This window comes from Neofelis nebulosa, chromosome 3 (genome assembly GCF_028018385.1).
Source record: "Neofelis nebulosa isolate mNeoNeb1 chromosome 3, mNeoNeb1.pri, whole genome shotgun sequence".
In the NCBI taxonomy this organism is placed as follows: domain Eukaryota; kingdom Metazoa; phylum Chordata; class Mammalia; order Carnivora; family Felidae; genus Neofelis; species Neofelis nebulosa.
The window spans coordinates 7,720,006-7,737,254 of NC_080784.1; the positions used below are offsets into that span (position 1 = coordinate 7,720,006).

The following is a 17,249-nucleotide window of genomic DNA, read 5'->3' on the forward strand; positions in this document are numbered from 1 at the left end:
TCGGGGAGCGGGGCCCATCTCTTGCCTGGTGTCTGGATGTGGGGCTGGGGACTCGGAGCCAAACGGGTTGGAGGAGGATCAGGGCTCCCCTCAGGACGCTTGGCTGGTGCCTGGGCGTGGCCAATGCCACGCGCCTTGGAGACGGCCCTGGAAGCTTCGAGGGAGGCACATCGGGGCCGGTGTTGTCTCAGCTGGACACCGAGGCCTGGATCCCGGGCAGAGCGTTGGTGTGCCGGGGCAGGCGGGGCAGGCGGGGCAGGGGTCCCCACTTGCTGGGCATCCTGTCGGCCAGCAGGCGGGAAGGTGCTCGCCGCAGGTCTCCCGAGAGGAGCAGCCGACGGGGACAGCTGTGTCGTGTCAGGCGTCCCGCTAGGAGGCTCAGCCGGGACGGGCGGCTCCAGCACGGACACCCTCTTGGTGGTGTACACGGGCATCGGCCTGTGCAGATGCTGTGGGAACACACAACACACAGACAACGGCCATTGGTCCTTCCTCCCCACCAAGGACACATGCACGACAAGCACAGCAAAGAAACCGACAGAAACGCAAACAACCGGGAGAGACGGGAAAGGATTGTACTGACAGAGGACAAGGGCCTCCAGCTCAGCGTCGATCGGGAAGAAACACTGGGCAGTAGCCCCTTGATGCTTTGATTCCATGGGAGCGACGGACCAGAAAGGTTGTGCATCGTGCCTGCCTCCCGAAGTGGACAAGCACGTCCATTCAGGCTTCTAGGGAAAGTACAGGCGTCCTGCAGGTGGAGGTTCGCGGTGGGGGCTACTGAGTTTGGATGGCCAATGGGGCGGGTCTGTGTGTCACCAGGGAAAGATGCCTGTGCCTCCCAAGAGGCCTAGGTGTGGGCACAGCGTCCCGAAATTATGTTGGCACGCCCAGCCGGCACCCGGTTAGCACACATGCAAGGAATCCTGCCGGATCATGGACACCCGGCAAACGTGGCTGGAAAGGACCCGCACGGAAATCCCAATGTTGAGAATCGGGGTGGACCCCCTTCCTCAGCCAGGAGGGCCGGCAAGCCCGTCACATCCCCGTCCCCAGGAGAGAACGAGAGCAGGGACGGGGGACACTCACCCTCACATAGTCACAGGATTCTGTGGAGTCCCTCCAGGCTCGCTGCTGCCTTCCAGGGGCTATCCTGGGGAATCTCTGCAGCAGCGCCTTCCTCTGCTGGGCTTCTCGCCTGCACGACCAAGAACGGGAAGGTGAAGGAGCGGCATTTCGTGTGTTCACCTGGGGAGCGAGTGATGGGGCTTGGGCAAGATCTCCTTTCTTCATCCGCCCCCCTGGCTCCCACTCCAGCGAGCCGTCCAGGTTGGCCCAAGACGTCCTTGTGTCGAGAGCCGTGTGCGCCACTGCCTGTCATTTGCCGCCTCCCCCTGTCTCCCTACCCCACGACACACAGCCTCAGGGAGTCCCCCAGAGCAGCACAATAGGCTCGTGAGGTCCCCTGGGGGGGCGGGGAGCTCCTTTCTCTGCCTCCCGCACCCCTGTGTGTGTGTGAAGACGACACAGCACCCAGTGTCCGGGTACAGAGACTCAGCGACCTGAGCTGCCAGCCCACGGGCAGGCCGGAGCCGGCCGCATCCTCACCTTTGTCCCTCTTCCATGTCCCTCGCAGCCCGGTTGAAGGGCCCGGGCTTGTGCTGGTCCTGCTGCTGGCGTGGTTCCACATTCTCCTTCGGCTTCCTGGGGACAAAGGCCTGGGGGGCCAGGCACCCGTCCCAGCGCTTCATGGGGCACCTGGTGCTGGATGCGTTGTGCCCAAAGGCTCCGCAGTCCTTACACTTGAGCTGCGGACCAAGCAGGGGGGGGCTCAGTGAATCAGCACCAATCACAGTCCAACTGCAAAGGACATGACAAGGACACACTCGGGGAGCGGAGGACTGGTGTGGGACAGGGCACATCGTGGACGGCTCGGGAGGTGCCAGGAGATGGAAGTTCCTAGGATTCTACCCAAGCCTCTGTGAGGGACGGACCGGGAGTTGGGATTGCAGGTCTCAGGCCGCGTAGAATGAGCCCCACGCCACGATGGGGACAAACACCAGGCTGGACGTGATCCTACGGCCGAGGGAGCTTATCCCAACGGGCAGGCTGCTGAGATGCCAACGCAGGCCACCGTGGGCTAGGAAAGGACGACCGACTTCCGGACACAGAGCCTTCATTCCCTCGTCATGTGCGATCCCCGGCTTCAGAGGCATGGCTCCCCCACCCCCACCCGACCCAGCCCCTCCAACCCGCCCACTGGTTCACCACGCCTCCAGGGCTCCACTTACCCGAGGATCCTCGTCCTCTAGCCTGGGAACCCTGGGCGCCATGGCTGCTCCCCGTTGCCTCTTCCCGTTTGGGGCTTTCAAGGGTCTGGAAGGTGCGTGCTGGGTGTGCCCACCCGCCATCTGCCCCACCTCCTTGATGGGTCAAGTCAGCCTTGCTTGAAGATGGGTTTCTGGACTTCCTGAGTCAATGGGAAAAGGAGAGTCATTCCCACAGACACAACGACTCCTTCATGAACCTTCCTCCCCCAGCGGGCACGAGGGGGCATCATGCCCACCAGGTCAGACACGGTCCTCACCTGGGAGGTGGGACCTCTCCCTCCTGCATGTTCTACACGCTCTCCCGTGGACCCACCCGCAGGACGGCACCCTCAGGCAAGGCCGTGGAGGTGGTCTTGCGTGACTCACCGGAGAGACTTTCGGGAAGTCTCTCCCAGGGCCCTCCGGAAGGAAAACCACACACAAAGTCCTGGCCCCCACGGACACCGCAATCCACGCTACGGCGATACTCCCTGTGGCACCCAGGGTTGCATGTGCACCGAGAAGGATGCTTGCCTCTCCAGAATGTGCCTCTCCTACTTGACCTCCAGAGAAACCACCCTCAAAGACAAAGTCAATGAAAACGTTTCGTTTCTGCTCGACTCGACTGGAAGCTTCCCCACGCAGGGCCTGAACCCTTTTCTTTCATGTGGCCTTTACGGGGCCCCACGCTGAACTCACGTGTCAGCCGTGGCAAATGAGTATTTGCCGTGAAATTCGGGTGAACAAGAAAGTTCCTTAGGCTCTCAGGCCCCACGGCGACATGGAGCAGGATGCTGTCACTGCTCCCGCACGCCCTCACACCAGTCCGACTCTGGGGTTCAGTTCCTTTGGAAGCAGAACCTCATGTGCTCAGGAACACCGAGAGCCACGCCTTTCCTCAGTCTCTGTTCTCACAAGCGTCTTCAACACTAAAGCGTCCTTCACCTGGTGAGTCGAGGCGCATCACAACCTCCATTTGCTCCCTGTCCCACTTCTGTGCCAGCTCGTGTGAGCCCCAGATCGTCCCAACCCACCTGAAACGCCAACGTGCTCCTCCTGTGTGTCAGGAGACGTCCAGAGCGGCGGGTGGCAGGCGGACTGCCGTGGCGGAGACTCAGCGTCCGGCGTGCCCGAGGGACGGTCAGTGAGGGACACTTCCTTCCTACCCGGACGCTTAGACCCGCCCAAGGTCACGTGACCTCTCGGGCACTTTAATCCCATGCGGCCCATCACCTTGGTGCTCCTCACGTCTCCACACTAGGAACGAATCCTGGAGGTTTAGCGATTTCTTGCCGTTGTAACTGGTATGCATGCATGTGGAGATAGACGTTTCAGAACACATCTTCACCCTTGGAAAAAGAGACTCGTGTGTGCATGCCTGTTTCATTCGTAAACTGGTGTTTCTCGTGGGCCTCCAGGGAAGCTTGCGGGGCCCCTGGCCTCACGTACGTTCCTGTGGTTGGGGGCCCCTTCGGCGTCCTCCGTGTCCAAGCTTCTCCCTTTCCCAACGGGGAGCGGTGTGTCCATGAGCTATTTGCAGTGTCCCTTCACTCCACACCCTGCCCTGCCCTCCCCGTTCCCCTTTCTGTCTCTAGGGCGGTGACTGCGCTTGCTGGGACCTTCGGAGGAATGGGATCCTATGTCCCGTGTCCCCTGGGAACTAGCTGCCTTGGCGCTTGGTCTCGTGACCCAAGTCGCTGTTCCTGACAAGTCCCTGTGTTGACGCGGGGGGGCTCCCTGTGTCCGACGCCCCTCGTTTGGGGCTCTTTGTTGTTGCCCATCAACTCGGACGTTCTGTTTCGCTTTTGCTCCCATTGGGGGATGTTGGTGTGATTGCCACCATTTCTCCTGGCCTGGCCTGGCTGGCCTCAGCCACGGACACTGTGTCAGGGAGATGTCTTTGGGATCCCGAAGGGCCAGACCCAAGGGACAAGGTGCAACCCCATCGGCGGGGCATTCCTGAGTGTCGTGCAAGCGAGCACCTTTCTCCCACAGCAGTGCAAAAGCTAGCGGCCCCACTGGCCGAGGCGGAGGGCCTGCGTCGGCAGTGCCGTGGGCACCCTGGATGGTTTCCCTCCTTGAACATTGGCGTGTATTGGGCGTCGTGCGCGCTTTTCCTTTGGCCTTTCCTATCTTCTCCGGGAGGCTGCTCCTGTGGCCTCTGTCCACTGCCCTCAAGGCATGGCCCTCCCCCAACCTGGTGCCCTCCAGCCCCGCCCACCGCTTCCTTCAGCCTCTGCCTGGCCTCCTCACTCCATGGCACCATACCCCGGCCCCACCCTTACACGCAGCATCCTTACCCCTGCCACACCCATGCCCACACCCTTTCCCAATGCTCTCAAACCTCCGTTGGCTTGGCCTCGCTTCCAGGCCGTGGCTCCACGGGGCCAGCCTGGCGCCGGACACTCTCAGGACCACTCCCCAGGGAGAAGCCCCCAGATAGTGGGGGCGGGGGAGGGGGCGGGCGAGGCCAGGGCACAAGCACACCTTTCGCTGTTCTTCAAATATCCGTTGGCCCCCTCCCTGCTTGGTTTTGTACCCCTCCCTGTTTTTATATTATTTTTCCTTCCCTTCCCTGATGCTCATCTGTTTTGCACCTTAGAGCCTTCATATGAGTGAAGTCATGTGATAGTTGTCTTTCTCTGACTCATTTCGCTGAGGAGAATACCCTCTCCTTCTAGCCACATCGTTGCGAATGGCACCCTGTTTTTCCTTTCGATCGCCTCGTAATGTTCCATTGCGTATATATGTGCCACCTCTTCTTTTTCCATTCCATGCATCTATGGACATTCGGGCTCTTTCCATACTTTGGCTATTGTTGATGGTACTGCTAGAAGCTTTTGGGGGCGTTTGGGTGCAGGTGCCCCTTGGAAACAGCACACCCATATCCCTTGGATAAATACCTAGTCGTGCAATTGCTGGCTCCTAGGGTCGCTGTGCTTTCAGTTGTTTGAGGAACCTCCATGCTGTTTTCCAGAGTGGCGGCGCCAGTTTGCATTCCCGCCAGCAGTGCAAAAGAGATCCTGTTGCTCCGCACCCTGGCCAACATCGGTTGTTGCCTGACTTGTTAATGTTAGCCATTATGACACGTGTGAAGTGGTAGCTCATTGTGATCTTGCTATGGATTTCCCTGATGATGAGTGAGGTTGAGCATTTTTTCATGTGTCAGTTGACCATCTGGATGTCTTCCTGGAGCAGTGTCTATTCATGACTTTTGCCCATTTCTTCGCTGGATTCGTTGGTTTTTGGCTGTTGAGTGTGATCAGTTCTTTATCGATTTGTATACTGAGCCTTTCTCTGATGTGTCGTTCGCAAATATCTTCTACCATTGATGATTGAGCTGGTTTGTTGGTGTAGCTGATCTGTTTCCTTCACGGTGCAGGAGAGTTTTCTTTGGATGAGTTCTCAATAGGTCGTTTTTCCTTTTGTTTCCCTTGCCTCCGGAGACGTGTTGAGTAAGAAGTTGCTGTGGCCCAGATCACAGAGGCTTTTCCCTGCTTTCTCCTCGAGGGTTTTGATGGCTTCCTGTCTTACACTTAGGACGTTCCTCCCTTTTGAGTTTCTTTATGTGTACGGTGTCAGAAAGTGGTGCGGGCTCCTTTTTCTGCATGTCGCTGTCCAGTTTTCCCAGCACCACTTGTTGAAGAGACTGTCTTTATTCCATTGGATATTCTTTCCTGCTTTGTCAAGGGATAGTTGGCCATCCATTTGTGGGTCCGTTTCTGTTCTCTTGAGCTGAGTGTCCGTTTTTGTGCCAGTACCATACTGTCTTGATGATGACAGCTGTGTAATTACAGCTTGAGGTCTGCGATTGTGATGCATCCAGCTTTCCTTTCTTTTTCAACAGTGCTTTGGCTCTTCAGGGTCTTTTCTGGGCCCATCCAAATTCTAGTATTGTCTGTTCCAGCTCTGCGAGGAGTGCTGGTGTTCTTTGGATAGGTGTTGCTTTGAGTATGTAGATTGCTTTGGGTGGTACTGACATTTTACCCATATTTGTTCCTCCCAACCAGGAGCGTGGAATCTTTTTCCATTATGTTTTCTGTCTTCTAAAATTTCATGTAGTTTTCAGTGTATAGGTTTTTCATCTCTTTGGTTAGATTTATTCCTAGGTATTGTATGATTCTGGGTGCAATTGTCAATGGGACCGATGCTTGATTTTTCTTCCTGTTGCTTCATCATTGGTGTATCGGAATGCAGCCCGTTTCTGTGCATTGATTTCACATCCTGCACCTTTGCTGAATTCATGGATCAGTTCTAGCAGTTTGTGGTGGAATCTTTTGGGTTTTCCATATAGACTATCATGTCGTCCGCCAAGAGGGAACGTTTGACCTCTCCCGGCCAATTTGGAGGCCTTTGAGTTCTTTGTGTTGTCTGATGGCTGAGGCTAAGGCTTCCAATGCGATGGTGAGTAACAGTGGCAAGAGTGGACCTCCCTGTCTTGTCCCTGTCCTTAGGGGGAAAGCTCTCGGGTTTTCCCCATGGGGGATGATATTCGCGTTGGGTCTTTCGTATATGACTTATATGATCCTTCTAGCCCTACTTTCTTGAGGGTTTGTATCAAGATAGGATGTTGTATGTTGTCCCATGGTTTCTCCACATCGATTGAGAGGATCGTGTGGTTCTTGTCCTTTCTTTTCTTAGATGTGTGTGATGAATCACATTGATTGTTTTGTGCATATCGAACCAGATCTGCATCCCAGGTATAGATCCCACCTGGTCGTGGCGAATCATTTTTTGGATATATTATTGTTGGATCCGATCGGCTGACAACTTGTTGAGCAGTTTTGCATCCATGTTCATCAGGGAAATGGGTCCATCGTTCTCCTTTGTCGTGGGGTCTCTGTCTGGGTTTGGAATCAAGGAAATACTGGCTTCGTAGAAAGAGCTCGGAAGTTTTCCTTCCGTGTCTCTCTTTTGGAGCAGCTTCAAGAGAATAGATGTGAACTCTTCTCTAAATGTTTGGGAGAATTCCCCTGGAAAGCCGTCTGGGCCTGGACTCTGTATTTTTCTTTTCGTGGGGGTGGGGGGAGGGGGAGATTTTTGATTACTAATTCATTTTCTTTACTTCTTTTGGTCTGTTCAAAGTTTCTTTCTTCCTGTTTCAGTGTTGGTAGTTTATATGTTTCTTGGGATTTGTCCATTTCTCCCAGATTGCCCATTTTATTGGTGTATAATTGCTCACAATGTTCTCGTAGTATTGTTTGTATTTCTGCTGTGTTGGTTGTGATCTCTCCTCTTTCATTCTTGATTGCCTTTATTTGGGTCCTTTCCTTTTTCTTTTTGAGCAGACTGGCTAGGGATTTATCCATTTTGTGAATTCTTTCAACGAATCAGCTCTGGTTTCACTGATCCGTTCTAGTGTTGTTGGTTTTTTTTTTTTCTTTTTGTACTTGTGTTTGTTTTTGTGTTTTGTTTTTTTTTTTTTTGGTTTCCATAGCATTGATTTCTGCTCTAATCTGCATTATATCCTGTCTCTGCTGGTTTGGGGTTTTCTTTGCTGTTCTTTTTCCAACACTTTAAGGTGAACGGTTAGGTTGTGTCTCTGAGCCGTTTCTTCTTTCTTTCGGAAGGCCTGGATTGCTATATACTTCCCTCGAATGACCCCCTTTGCTGCATCCCAGAGGTTTTGGCCTGTGGTGTTACCGTTCTCCTTGGCTTCCATGGACTGTTTAATTTCCTCTTTAACATCTTGGTTAGCCCATTCACTCTTAAGTAGGGTGTTCTTTAGTCTCCAAGTATTTGTTACATTTCCACATTGTTTCTTGTCGTGATTTCGAGTTTCATAGCATTGTGGTCTGAGAATATGCACGATATGGTGTCGATCTTTTTGTCCTTGTTGAGGGCTGATTTGTGTCCCAGTATGTGATCTATTGTGGAGAATGTTCCGTGTGCACTGGAGAAGAATGTATATTTGCCTGCTTTAGGATGAAATGTTCTGACTATATCTGTCAAGTCCATCTGGTCCAGTGTGTCATTCAGAACCATTGCTTCCTTGTTGATTGTAGGTTTAGGTGAGCTGTCCGTTGCTGTAAGTGGGGTGTTGAGGTTCCCTCCTAGGATGGTATCATTCTCAATGGGTTTCTTTATGTTTGCGATGCATTGATGTATCTGTTTGGGCGCACCACATTTGGTGCATAAATGTTTACAATCGTGAGGCCTTCTTGGTGCACAGACCCAATAATTATGATATAACGCCCTTCTACGTGTCTCGTTAGAGTCTTTATTTTAAAGTCTAGATTGCCCGATATAAGTATGGCTCCTCCTGCTTTCTTTTGCCAACCATGAGCATGAGAGATGGTTTTCCATCCCCTTGCTTTCAATCTGAAGGCGTCTTTAGGTCTCAAGTGGGTCCCTTGTAAGCAGCATATGGATGATCTTCTTTTCTCACCCATTCTGTTACCCTATGTGTTTTGATTGGAGCATTGAGTCCATTGACGTTTGGAGTGAGTACTGAAAGGTATGAAGTTATTGCCATTGTGTTGCTTGTAGAGTTGGAGTTGCTGGTGGTGTTCGCTGATCCTTGCCAGTGTTTTCTGCCTGTGGTCTGTTTTTTTCTTTTATGTCTTTTGTCCCCTGGGAGAGTCCGCCTTCAAATGTCTTGCAGGGCTGGTTGAGTGGTCAGGAACTCCTTTAATTTTTGCTTGGGAAACTTTCCATCTCTACTTCTATTTGGAATGACAGCTTTGCTGGACAAATAAGTTTTGGCCGCATACTTTTAGGATTCGGTGCAATGAATATAGCCTGCCACTCATTTCTGGGCTGCCAGGTTTCTGTGGATAGGTCTGCTGCAAATGTGGTCAGTCGTCCCTTGTAGGGGAAGGACTTTTGTTTCCCTTGCTGCTTTCATGATTCTTTCCTTGCCTGAGTATTTTGTGAACTCCACTAGGCTCTGCCTTGTTGATGGTTGGACGTTGTCAAATCTAATGGGAGTCTTCCGTGCTTCCTGGATTTTGTGTGTCTTTCCCAGGTTAGGAAAGTTTTCTGCTGTGATGTGCTCACATAACCCTTCTACCCCCTTTTCTCTCTCCTCGTCTTCTGGGACCCCTATGATTGTGATGTTATTCCTTTTCAATGAGTCGCTGAGTTCCCGAATTCTGAAATCCTGCTCTTTTGCTTTAGTCTCCCTCTTTCCTTCTGCTTCGTTATTCTCCATTGCTTCGTCCCCTCTATCGCTGGTTTCCTGCTCAGCCTTATCATCCTTGCCGCTGTGGCATCTGTTCCAGATGGCAGCTCGCTTGTAGCATTGTTTATTTCATCCTGGCTAGCGCTTACTTCTTTTATCCCCACAGAAAGGCATTCTCATCTACTTTCGACCCCAGCTGGTATTCTTATTATCGTGATTCTAAATTCTGGTGCAAACATCTTGCTTGTTTGCATCTGTGTTGGTTAAGGGCCTGGCTGTCCTTTCTTCCTGCTCTTTCTGTTGGGGTGAATTCCGTTGCTTCGTCATTTTGACGGAAGGAAAGGAATGAAGAAGATAAAAGAATGCAAAATTAAAAAATAAGAAACAACACACACACACACACACACACACACACACAAATCACACAAATGATGCTAGATCCTAGGTGAGTTGTGGTCTGGTTGTTGAAATGGGCTTGATAGATTAGAGGAAAAAGGGAAAGAACATAAAAAAAGGAAACCGTTTGAAAATTTGGAAAAAAGAACACAGTGAAATAGGATAAACTGAAATGATGGAATTCAAATAGAATTTGACACATTTACAAAAAATTAAACGAATGTAGTCGGAAAAAAACTCAAGGAAATTATTTTAAACCCTGGAAAATAACCACATATTTTTTCTCTTTCTGTCTTCATGAAAAAGAAAGAAATGAAAAAGACAAGAAAAGAGATGGACCAGCGAACAGACTGAAATACGATTGAAGTTACATTGTTGTCCCCTAGAAGTCAAAGGATGAAGCACTTTGTAGTCCATACACTCAGAAGGCGGAGAGACTTGGGTTCCTGAAGAGCCAGGTTGGCCCAGTTGGGCGGTGCTAAGTGTCACGGCTCTGTTCTCCACTAGATGGCGCAGCTAGCCTACAAGTGCGGATTGCTGGGGCGCTTGGAGGTGCAGATGCGCATGCGCGGGAGCGGAGCCCCTGGCGTCACTCAGGTGCCCAGTCTGTAGTATCTGAACTCGGCTGTCTGCGACCAGCAATCCTACCCCCGTCCTTTCTCTCCGGCTTCTGTCCACTGGCCGCTTTTACACTGTCCGTGGCCCAGCCGTCACGTTGCCAGGCGGCACCTTCCTCGTGGGATTTACCTCCCAGGCGGCTGTGTTTCCCGACCCCCCCCTTCTGAGGGCCCGCGGCTGAGACCTGCTCAGATCCTCTGCGTCAGGGTCTCAGCGAGCACTGGCCGGGTGCCGGCCGCACCCAGGAACATCGGCAACACCGTGCCGCTGCCGATGCCCAGAGACTGCGGCTGGGTGCCAGCCTGCGCCCGAAAACGTTCACGCGATGGTGTAGCAGCAGCGTTTCGAGGACTATGGAAAATCACCACACACTTCTGGTAGCGGGCTTCCCCCTTAACGACCTTGTTCCAGCACCAGCGAATGTGGCTGTTCTCCGGGGTCTGCTGGGACCTCTGGGGTCGGCTGGGGTGGCCACACAGACTCTACCTCGTGTCCTCGCAGCAGGGGAACCGCCTTTCTCCGCGTGGTTCGAGACACCCCTCCTCCACCCCCCAGTCTTCACTCTGCTCTCGGGATTCGCCCTTCCGACCAGAGCACCGCCAGGTATCAGATGCGGAGTTTCGCACTCTGCCCTCCCCCTGTTTGTACAGTCTTCATGGAATTTAAACCCGCTCCTTTCTCCTTCCTCCCTTTTTGGTTCAGTGCCTGTGGCTCTTTCCACATTTCCACTTTCTCCCCAGCTGCTTTTGGCGGGGAGAGGGGAGGGCGAGGGGATTGCTTTCCCCATATTCTGCCCCTGTCTCCGTCCTCTCTCTGCAGGCAAAAACAGCTCCCTGCCCCCTGTGGCTTCTCTCTTCCCCAGTTCACCTCTCTGCTCCTCGTCCCCACTGAGTTCTGTGGTTCAGGTTGGGCAACCTGTTGCGTGAATCCTCAGATCAGTTTTCGAGGCGTGCAGGATGGTTTTGTGTTGATGTGGCTGCATGTTATGGATGCAAGACGCAAAGAAACCTTCCATGCTCTTCTGCCATCTTGGCCCCTCCCCCCACACTGCCTTTTCTGTATCGTCACCAATACCCTTAGGAATTGCAGGGTGACTTCTCTGAATTAAGCTTTCCGTGAGAAATCCAGATGAGGCTGGCTGGATTTGGCGAGACCAAATAACGCCGTGCCTATTGCCATGATTGCTCCCACATCACCGCACGTGAGGCCACCTCCTGGTTTTCCATATGCAATCTTCTTTGCTAATTGTCAACAGTTTTTAAAATTGAATGTCTTGACTTCACTGGATTTATATTTTGAAAGAAAAGTTCCTGGAATGCCTGGAAAATATATCGTCACCAGTGGCCCGAGCAGCTCAAGGTTGTCTATTTTAGCTCAGAGTCCAGGGTCCAGCACGGCCAAAGTGAAGTCACAAGGAGGGAATCCTAGACCCACCAGACCTTCTGTAAATGTTCATGGTCGCCTTTATGCCCCCACGAAATGCTCAGGCTGCAGTGCAAGGCATGGAGACTCCGACCTGCCAGCCTGAGCAAGTGCCCAATGCCAGGTCCTCCTGGAAGTCTAGGCAATGCCCGTGCTGGCCAGCGGCGCCCCCTGCTGGACACAGAGCAGTGTGCAAGACTCCCTCTTGTGACCTCCCCCACGGATTACAGAGCCAGGGGTGTGGACTTCATCATGTGTGGGTGAAACACGTGACACACGGCCACCCAGGAAGAGCTGGTCCTAGTCATCTGGGGAGCTGACTGGATGCTTATGGAGGCCGTCTTGAGATCCAGATCAAATATTGTCCGTGTGTGTGTGTGTGTGTGTGTGTGCGTGTGATATACAGGTTTTAATCCAGGAAGAGAAAGTTGGATCCCAAAATTTCTACAGGATGACCTAGCATGGTTATTTTCTGTGGCTTTTCCCTTCGTGGCTCAGTTGCACATACACTGTTTGCATTTTACCCACGATTCTGCCCACTTTAGAATCAAATCCACAGGAAAGATAGATTTCACGTGTGCATGTCTTTTGAGATCGAACATCCAGCTAGCCCTGTTGAACTCTTTGACTGAGAAAGTGCCATGCTATCACTCATCTGTGGAATAAAAAACAAAATAGAAGAACATAGGGCAAGCGAAGAAAAAATAAAATAAGATAAAATCACAGCGGGGGGCAAGCCATAGGAGACTCTTCAAAAAATTTTGTTTTCTCTTTATCTTAGAGAGAGAGACAGAGACAGAGACAGAGACAGAGACAGAGATACAGAGCATGACGAGGGGAGTGTCAGAGAGAGGCGTGCAACAGAATCCAGAGCAGGCTCCAGGCTCTGAGCTGTCATCACAGCGCCGGACACGGGGCTTGAAGTCTCAAACCCTGAGGTCATGAGCTGACGGAATCAGAGTCCACACCGGCTGAGACACCCACGTGCCCCAGGAGAACCCTGAAGTGTAGAGAAGAAAGTGAGGGTTGCTAGAGGGTAAGAGTGGGTGGGCTCCATTTGCATCTGGCGTTATGGAGGGCCCCTGTGGGGGTTGGCAGTGGGTGTTTCATGTAAGCGACGAAGCCCTAAATTCCACCCCTGAAACCAAGACTGCACTCAATGTTAACTAAATTTGATTTGAATTTGGAAAATGGAGGGGGGACTGGGTGCCTCGGTCGGTTGAGTGTCCAACCTCAGCTCAGGTCAGGATCTCATGGTTCGTGGGGTTGAGCTCCACGTTGGGCTCTGTGCTGACAGCTCAGAGCCTGGAGCTGCTTTGGATTCTGTGTTTCTCTCTCTCTCTCTGCCCCTCCCATGCTCACACTCTGTCTCTGTTTGTGTGTGTGTGTCTCTCTGTTTATTTAAACGTTTTATTTCATGTTTAAAACATGAAAACAACAGACCAATAAATTTTAAAAGTGGATTAAGAAAAAGTATTTTTCCTCTATCGGCTCTGATATTTGAACATCCAGAATTCAATATGGTTTCCTGTACAAAATTCAAATACTGACATTAGTTCCCACTAAGTGTGGTGTGTATGTTTAATGCAGACTGGAAACAACAACAACAACAACAACAACAACAGCAGCAGCAGCAGCAGCAACAACAGGCTTTACCCTGTCAGTGCCTTTCGCAAACGACCAGAGATCTCCTATATGGCCCCCCTCTCCCAGGGGGAATTGAAGGATCATGCACTAATTCCCATTCAACAATGTATTTAGTGAGTCTCTCGCTCCTGAGAAATACAGTTGTGACTTAGAGCATCCATCCATACCCTGACCTGAAATACCACATTGTTGCCTTGGTGTCCACTTGAGACTGTTTTTCTGAGGTGTACAACCGAGGACCAAGATTGCAATGCAACTGACCAGAAATGCCTGAGCCTCCTCCCTTGTGGAGGAGATTGTCCGATGGGGGGATGGTGGTCAACGCTGCGGAACAAGGTAGAGCTGCTTGGTGGCTCAGCAATAAGAGGTGGAAGAAGGTTCCTTTCCCCCGTTTGCTCTGCTGCCTCATGGGAGGGGGATTGTTAAGGGAACCGAATCTAATGAACATGGGCCAGGAAGGCTCCACCCACCCGTCTCCTGAGAAATAAGCATTTATTTGCTCTTTGCCATTTCCAGGCAATTGGCCAATGTTCACATGAACATGTGGAGACTTTACACAATATATTATGTATACAAGGAAACACTTTGCACAGTTATGAATTCGTGTTTCCTTCTGCTCCTCTCCTTCTGACACAAAACATTCCTGAAAAGGCTGTCTGCTCCCACGTAGAGCTAGAGTTCTTCCAGTTTCCTGGTCATTTGCCACTTCTCCGTGTGGAAGCACTGAGATTGTTTCAAACTCCTTCCCCTGCCGGTGCATGTGTGGATATCACCGAGAGTCCCCACACGCACATGTTTGGGCACATGTACGTTACCAATACACAGAGAGTAGGGAATGGGATGATGGGACCGTGAGTCCCAGGCATTTTCACAGGGACCCCCGGTGCTCTGCCTTCTTTCCACCTTCATGCCTCATTGGCCACTTCCTCTGACCCTTTCAGGCTCTGAGAGTGCCCGATGATCCTCGGTGCTGATGGAGGGGAGAAACCTTCCGAGTCCCCTGCATAATCCACACCTCTCCAATAACCTCATTACAGACAGCCAGCCTTAAAGCTCAGGATTCTCCAGCTCCACTGGAACGCCATACCCCATGAATCCAGCCAGATTCATGGTCCCTCCACATGTCCGGATCACACCCACCTACAACACACAAAATATGGCCTACAAGGGACTGTGAGTGAGTGAGTAGTGAGTGAGGGCGGGTGAGTGTGCACGTGGGCAGGCATGTATCTCAAAGCCTGTAGTGGGATCCCTGCACTGCTTCCTGAGACCTCTGTCCCTTCTTGTTCTTCCTCTTGGTAGCTCTGGCTCTGCCGGGGAGACAAGGGACTTGGTTAATGGCCGTTGCCCTCTGAGGTGGGACGTCCCTGGCTGAACTGTTGAGCCGGTAGATGTTTGGTTCACGGTGATCCTTTCCCATCTCATCTCTGTATTTGGACTGGTGAATTAGGACTGCGTCGGGGGGAAGGGCAAATTCTAATTTCCTGAGGTTGAATCCAGACTTGGGACGGTGGCTTTCTTGGAGGAATCTCCACTGGTCTAACGTGATTGCTGGCGGTGGTGTCTCTTCCACGTGATCCTCCAATTGTGGCACCTCGATGTTGGGGTCGGTTTCAGGCCCCCCTTGGGCCGCAGCCGTGCCTGCGTGGTCAGCCTGGAGGGATGTGGATTCCCCAGCACCTGGCTCACTCCCACGGTCTCTTTCCAATTCACTCTTCTGGATGTAAAAGAGGACATAGGCATGTTGGCTCAGGGCAGACGTCGCATCACTGGCGGTTACCTTCGCATCATCCATTTTGTACCACTGGCCGTTCCCAGCTTTGATGTAACAGAAGTAATGTCCGCTGTGACAATTCCAGCCCGCGTGCACCAGCACGGCATAGAGCACATAAGTCAGCGACCCCCCGTTCTGCCCAGACACGTATCGTCGCATGTCAAGGCGCTCAGGATATTGCACTTCCTTAGCCAGTTTGCTGCCCGTGAAATGGCAGAATCGTTTCAATACCAGCATCAGGACCTTGGGGCAAGTGTGCAAAGTCAACGTCTTGGAAGCAGGTACCTTGTCGAGACAAGTACTACAACGATAGGCATTTTCACCATCCAACCGTTCGGGCTTCACCAAGTGTTGCAAAGCTTGGCTCACACTCTGAGCTGCCCTGATATCCAGGCTAATGTCCAGGTAAGGGTCCAAAGTGCTGGAGACACCCTGGCAGTGGAGACACTGGATTTGAGACCTCCAGTACCCGCCAAAGATTTGCTGGATGAGGGTGGCGTCCTGAGCCTGAGGCTCTGAAGGCTTGTCCTCACGCAAACACGCTTCCTGCATAGCATCCAGAGTGAACATCAGAAACTCATGGGCATCCTCCTGCCTGTGTGTGTGGAAGGCAGCGAGCAGTTTTGGCGGAGGCCGGATCACATCTCCCGGACGGCAGAGGGCCCGGGTCACGTGAGCCTGCAGAGCACACAGCACGCAGAATGGCTGCCTCCCACAGCTTCGGGAGTGCTCCTGGGACAGCATGTAGCCGGCGAGGGGTGGTGTGTACGTCAGACACTGCAGCGCTGCATTCGCATAGCACGTGTTCCCCAGGTTCTGCAGGCCAGCCCCAACCACAGAAGGTCTCCTCCAACTCGCAGGTTTCTTTGCGGGGGGCAGACCTATTGACGCGGGAGCCCAACCGTTAGGCAGGTCGCAGGGTGTGTGCGATGACGGTGACGGCTTCTCAGGTAGAGTGGGTCCTCCGTGGCCTTCAGCACCACCCGTATTTGACCCGCAAGAGTTGAGGTTTGGAAAGACATGGAACTGAGACTCCTCTCGGCAGTGGGGAGAGGGCGTCTCCATGTCTCCTGAAACGTGGAGCCTCACGTTGCAGAGCGATGCTTCTCTCAGGAGGCCAGTCTCAGAATGATAGCTGTGGCCCTCTCCTCAGCCCTCGTAAAGCTCGCCCCACCCACCTGACTAGGACCACGTCATCCAATCAGCCACCAGCTGGAGTTGGATGAAGGGTCTTAGGGTGTGGCCACTCTTCTGCAGACAGACGACTCAGCCCAGCCTTCCTCCTGCCCCTCCCTCCTCAAGAGGCACACACACACACACACACACACACACACACACACACACACACGTTTCACCACTTTCTCCACCTCCCTCATTTCCATTGCTCCCTCTCTGGACAGACAGACTTGAGCATTTCCAACCTAGAGGAAATCCTTTTTTGAGTATCCACTTTGCTTTTAGATAACACAAAGTGTCAAGGAATGACGGCCATGAATTTTTTAGGCTATGGAAATCATTTTACCAATTGAGCTCTGGTATCATGTAGGAGCACCTCCTCTCCGTCAGCCAGAATGTATGGGACACCAGCAAATTATTCTGGAATGATTACTGTCCATGGATTTGATTCTAAAACTCCTGAACTGTCTCCATAGGATCTGTGTATACAACTATCACGAAGGTCCTTTGAAACACGTCTGTCTACCAAGGGGTGGCCGAGAAATTGTCCCAAGAAATATCCTTGGCCTGGTTGCAGGCTTTGTAAATGTTTTCTTCATTTTGTAGCTCCCTTCCCAATAGGAGAACAAATCCTAAACCCATCATTTGCCAAATTGTCACTGGTATTACTAGCAAATCACATAGCAAGGTAGGTATAGGTTCCCGTGGTTCAGGACATGTTTGTTGTGGATTTGTGACATTTATAGACGGTTTGAAATGGGAACTTAGACATGCAAGGAACAAT

At 52.1% G+C, this 17,249-nt stretch overlaps 1 protein-coding gene across 1 annotated transcript; it reads right to left on the reverse strand.

The window, feature by feature from the left end:
- Positions 1–13,827: 13,827 nt before the first annotated feature.
- Positions 13,828–16,390, reverse strand: LOC131506345 (ubiquitin carboxyl-terminal hydrolase 17-like protein 6). The gene has a single exon (XM_058719881.1). It carries the CDS (start codon positions 16,352–16,354, stop codon positions 14,747–14,749), a length of 1,608 nt encoding a protein of 535 aa, XP_058575864.1. The 5' UTR covers positions 16,355–16,390; the 3' UTR covers positions 13,828–14,746.
- Between the last annotated feature and the right edge of the window lie 859 nt (positions 16,391–17,249).